The sequence below is a fragment of the Crocuta crocuta genome, unplaced genomic scaffold (assembly GCF_008692635.1).
Source record: "Crocuta crocuta isolate KB4526 unplaced genomic scaffold, BGI_CrCroc_1.0 scaffold139, whole genome shotgun sequence".
Lineage (NCBI taxonomy): Eukaryota > Metazoa > Chordata > Mammalia > Carnivora > Hyaenidae > Crocuta > Crocuta crocuta.
In genome coordinates this window covers 11,495,289-11,499,964 of record NW_027533258.1, presented here as the reverse complement: position 1 = coordinate 11,499,964, position 4,676 = coordinate 11,495,289, and the positions used below count along the sequence as shown (strand labels likewise).

The 4,676-nt window shown below is 63.2% G+C and overlaps 1 protein-coding gene across 1 annotated transcript in view; it reads left to right on the top strand.

The window, feature by feature from the left end:
- Positions 1-4,676, top strand: part of SLC13A5 (solute carrier family 13 member 5) — a 12,818-nt gene that overhangs the window by 3,823 nt on the left and 4,319 nt on the right. Inside the window, exons 5-8 of the mRNA XM_077746883.1 lie at positions 831-1,046; positions 1,645-1,745; positions 2,402-2,520; positions 4,195-4,356. Coding sequence (XP_077603009.1) covers positions 831-1,046; positions 1,645-1,745; positions 2,402-2,520; positions 4,195-4,356 — 598 coding nt within the window. The remainder of the gene's footprint in view (positions 1-830; positions 1,047-1,644; positions 1,746-2,401; positions 2,521-4,194; positions 4,357-4,676) is intronic.

The window sequence follows — 4,676 nt, the reverse complement described above, 5'->3', positions numbered from 1 at the left end:
CCTCCCGCGGCCATAACTGAGCTCTCGGGGTGGGGGGTACGGGGCCCTCTCCACCCCCTGCTCCCATCACCTGCCTGTGCCTGTCAGACCCCTCGGGGCTCCCGCCTCGTGACCTCATCTGACCCCAGGTGCTGCCAAAGGTCTCACCCCCTGATGCCAACGGGGGGTTAGGGCTTCAACATGCCGTGAGTGAGGCCCGGAGCAGCCGGCATCGGGGGCACCAGCCTGGGCTGCGAGGCCCACTGACCCCCTGGCAGAGCGCGCGGCGGGCACTGGGCTGGTCCTCTGCCAGCCTTGGGGCATCACCTCAGGACCCCGGCCCCTGCTGCCCTTCTGACGAGGGAGTCCGCCTGTGTCCGCATCCACGCTGCCGGCCACGCCTGCAGCTCAGCGGCCCTCGCTACCCCGACGCGGAGCCTGGGGGTGGGCAGCTCCCAGGAGCCTTGCTGAGACAGCTAGTCACGCTCAGATGCAGCGACGGGAGCCGCGGGGGCTGTCCTCCTGCCCAGGCCGTGCCTGGAATGTTCCGGGCCCCCTGGATGCCCTCACTGGAGCTGGGGTAGCACCTGCCTCTGCGGTGCCCTCACCCGGGTCCCTCCCCAGACGGTCGTGGGGAGCCACCCCAGCCTCAGGGAACCCGTCCGGAAGCTGCCTTCCCGAGTTCACGAGTTCACGTCCGGCGACGGGGGCCACAGGCCCCGGCCCTGACGGGACATCACAGTGGCTCGCGCCCAGCTCTCCTAGCCAGGCTGCCCGGGGCCGGGGGTGGGGGCTCCTCCNCCGGCTGACCGCCCGCCCGGCCTCACGGCCACCTGTGTCTGCGCCTCTAGCTGTAAGGCGTCCTGGAGCTGCGGGCTGGAGAGCAGGGAGCGCCAGGACGCCGTGAGCACGGTGCTGCGGCAGGAGTACAGGAAGCTGGGGCCCTTCTCCTTTGCCGAGGCCAGCGTCCTGGTCTGCTTCCTCCTGATGATCGGCCTGTGGTTCTCCCGGGACCCTGGCTTCATGCCCGGCTGGGTGTCGCTGGCCTGGGAGGAGGGCAAGACGAAGTAAGTCACGGCCCTCTGTTCCGGGCACGGCTCCCGCCGGCCAGGCGGGGTGGCCCGGCNGGGTAGAGGTTCGCCCAGCCCGGAGCTCTGCCGTCTTTCGTCCCTCTGAAGGCAGACAGGGCCCGGGGTCCGGGGCCTCTTTGGTCCGGAGGGTGTGAGCTGCCTCCCTCCAGGCTGCGCTGTTCTGTGGCGGAAGGAAGCAAGGTCGAGAATCACCCGCGCCCTAGACAAGGCGGGCGGGCGGGTGGGAGACGGCTGCCCGCGGCCACCTGCCGCCCGCGGCCTCTTGGGCTCGCACCGAAGCCTTCGTGGGCACCCTGTGAGCCCAGGATTCTAGAGCCTGATGAGCACGGGTCATGACGCGAGTCCACGGAGCCGCGCAGACCGAGAGGGGAGCCAGCGGCTGAGGGTCACCCTGCTGGGGGCAGAGCTGGGCCGGGACGTGGCCATCCTGGTTTCCAGCCGGGGTTCCGTCTACACGGCCCTTAGGGCTCCAGTCCTCACGCTCACCTGAGCCTGTAGACACAGAGCAGGCTTGTTCGGGGGGGGGGGTGGCCCCGAAACTGAGCTGGGCACATCCGTGTCCTCTCCCCGCTAGGTACGTGTCCGACACCACCGTGGCCATCTTCGTGGCCACCTTGCTGTTCATAGTGCCTTCGCAGAGGCCCCAGTTCCACATCCGCGGCCAGACGGAAGAGGGTAAGGCTCCCGGGAGCCTTCGCCCGCCCTTCCCTGGGGCGGTTTGGCGCAAAGGCTTCTCTCGTGCCCTTCAGGCATTTGAAACCCCGTCAGTTTTACAGCAGGAAGAGACCAGCTTCCAACTTCCCGCAAGGCCATCCGCGTGGCTTGGTCTCTCTCTTCCGGTCTTTGCTAGGGTGGGTGTGTGTTACTCGGGCCGCTCAGACTGTTTCTCGGTTGTTTGGGTTTTTGTGTTTTTACAGTGTGAGCACTTCCCGGTAACGGCCCGGCCTTATGTCCGCTTCCTCAGCCACAGCATCGTAGCCCCTCGAGGGCCGGAGCTGTTCTCTCCTATGGAACGTTCTGGCTGTTTGGCATTTTTCATTATTACCCATTAGTTTTCGGGTGTATAGGTGTTTCTTCTTCAGGATAAATTTCCAGGAGTGGTGTTATTATAGGAGCATGTTTGGGCCGATGCGTATGCTCCCAGGAGCGGGTGACAGTTTTACCGCATCTTCACCGGCAATGGGTGTGGTGGTCGTTGTGAGTTTCAGCTGACTCGTAGATGGGAGGGTGTCCGTGGTCCACACAGGCTTTGATTCCCCTGCATTCGGTCTCTTGTGCTGCCCGATGCTGCCCTGGCTGGTGTATGTGTGTGTTTTCTTGTCTCTTCTCAGAAAGGAAAACTCCATTTTACCCCCCCGCGCTGCTGACCTGGAAGGTGACCCAGGAGAAGGTGCCCTGGGGCATCGTGCTGCTGCTGGGGGGTGGCTTCGCGCTGGCCAAAGGCTGCGAGGTAACGTCCCTGCCGAATGCCAGGGCCCCTCTTGCACGAGGGGGCGTCAGAGAACTGAGGCGCCCCTCCGCCCGCACCCCCGCGCTGTGCTCTGAGGCCCCGTGTCTGTCTGCTCCACATAACGCATGTGTCATGAGGACAGGGACCCTGTCTTGTCCCCAAAGAGCCCTGCACCACAGGCAGTGCCGGGAAGGGAGGAAGCGCTCTTTGAGCAATTGCAGCAACGAGTCAATAAGGGACCGAAAGAGTCAGTTAACCCAGGGAGGCAGGGGCTGCGGGGAAGGCTGCCCGGGGGTTGGCAGTGATGATCTCTGCTTTGATTTGTTCTGGGAGGGTTTTCTTTCGAGTCCCTGTGACTTTCTACCACTACACGTGGTTCTTCTACTTGATGAATTCCTTGTTGATACAGGTGACGTTTAAAAATTTTTCCCGGGGCGCCTGGGGGGCTCAGTCGGTTAAGCGTNTAGATGGGTATGTAGCAACACAGAAGGAGAGGACAGGGATTTAGGAGAAAACACACACAGATGAAACTTTCTTACTTCTGTCCTTCCCCAGTAGGGAATAAATGAGGTTGAGGGAGAGATGAGCCACCTGGGTGTTGATATCTTCCACCCACCCACCCACCGACCCATCCATCCATCCATCCACCATCCATCCATCCATCCATCCATCCACCCATCCATTATTCCTTCCATCCACCCTTCTATCCATCCATCTGTCCGTCCATCCATCTGTCCGTCCATCCATCCATCCAGGAATAGAATGTCTTAGACATATTTGGTCTATGTTGTTTTGCTGGAGGAGCCTGGTGCGTAGCAAGAACAGAAATACCTTTGGGATGAACAAATCATCCATCTGTCCGGTCACCCCATCCATCCATCTGTTGTTTCTCATTCATTCATTCATTCGTCACACGTTCCCTTTATGTCCCTGTTAGATCAGCCCAGGCGTTACAGAGGAGATTCATATGTGTCCCTGCTTTGAAACCTCTGCAGCCTGGGGAGGGATGCGTGTCTGGAAAAGCGTGTCAGGAGGAAGTGACGCGTGGGTGAAGGAACAAGTGTGTGGTTTCTAGGCAGGAGCTGCGGATGAGGCTGGCGCAGCCGCTCCGCCGAGGGGCGCAATCAAGTGGACTTATTCTGAAGACAGTGGGCAACCACAGAAGGGTGGAGGGCGGGAGCGGCCGAGTGGAGACCCAGGAAGGGAGGCAGTGACAGAGATCCAGCAGGCGCTCGACACCCTCACCCTCCTCGGCCTCAGAGCCCTGCGGCGCCCTCCCGCCCTGGATCCCTCTCCTAAGCACGGACAGCTACAGGGCGCTGAGCGGAGATGGTGACCGGATGCCCTGGGAGGCCTGGTGGCTGCGTGGGCGTGAGGAGTAAGAGGAGCAGGGACCCCAGGGTGGACAGCAGGTGCTGGGAAGCCGGGGGAGCGGACTCTGGACCAGAGAGAGTGACTTCAGGTAGAGGCATGTTGAGCGTGACCCTGGGCCACCCTTCAGTTAGTAGAACAGCCGCTGGAAGCCGGTGCAGGCGACAGCGGGGCGAGGCCGGGACTCACACGTGGCCTGATGGAGGCCGCCTGCGGCTCTGATGCAGAGACGGGGCCAGAGGTGCAGGGGGGGCTGAGCACTGGGGGCCCCCAGCCCCGGTGACTGCCGTCCGTGCTCCCCAGGCCTCGGGGCTGTCGGAGTGGATGGGGAAGCAGATGGAGCCCTTACGCTTCGTTTCCCCCGCGGCCATCACCCTGATCCTGTCCCTGGTTGTCGCTGTGTTCACCGAGTGCACGAGCAACGTGGCCACCACGACCCTCTTCCTGCCCATCTTGGCCTCCATGGTGAGTGAGCTGCCGGGGGCGGGGAGACCCTGGGCCACGCCGGCCCAGGAGGCTGTCAAGCCGGGACTGTGTCCTGGGTCCCTGGAGGGGCTCCGCGCCCCTGACGACCCTGGGCCTGCCGTCGGGGCGCCTCTGGCCTTGGATCCTCCGCACTCGCCGAGGTGCACAGCACGAGCCAGGCCCTCAAGTCCGTTCATCAGTGCGGCTGCTTGTTTCCCGAGCGGAGGAGACAGGGTTTGTGGGTGGGGGTCCCGGGGACGAGGGAGGGTTTGGAGCACGGAGCCCGGGGTGTGCACACACACAGCCACCAGGAAGAGACC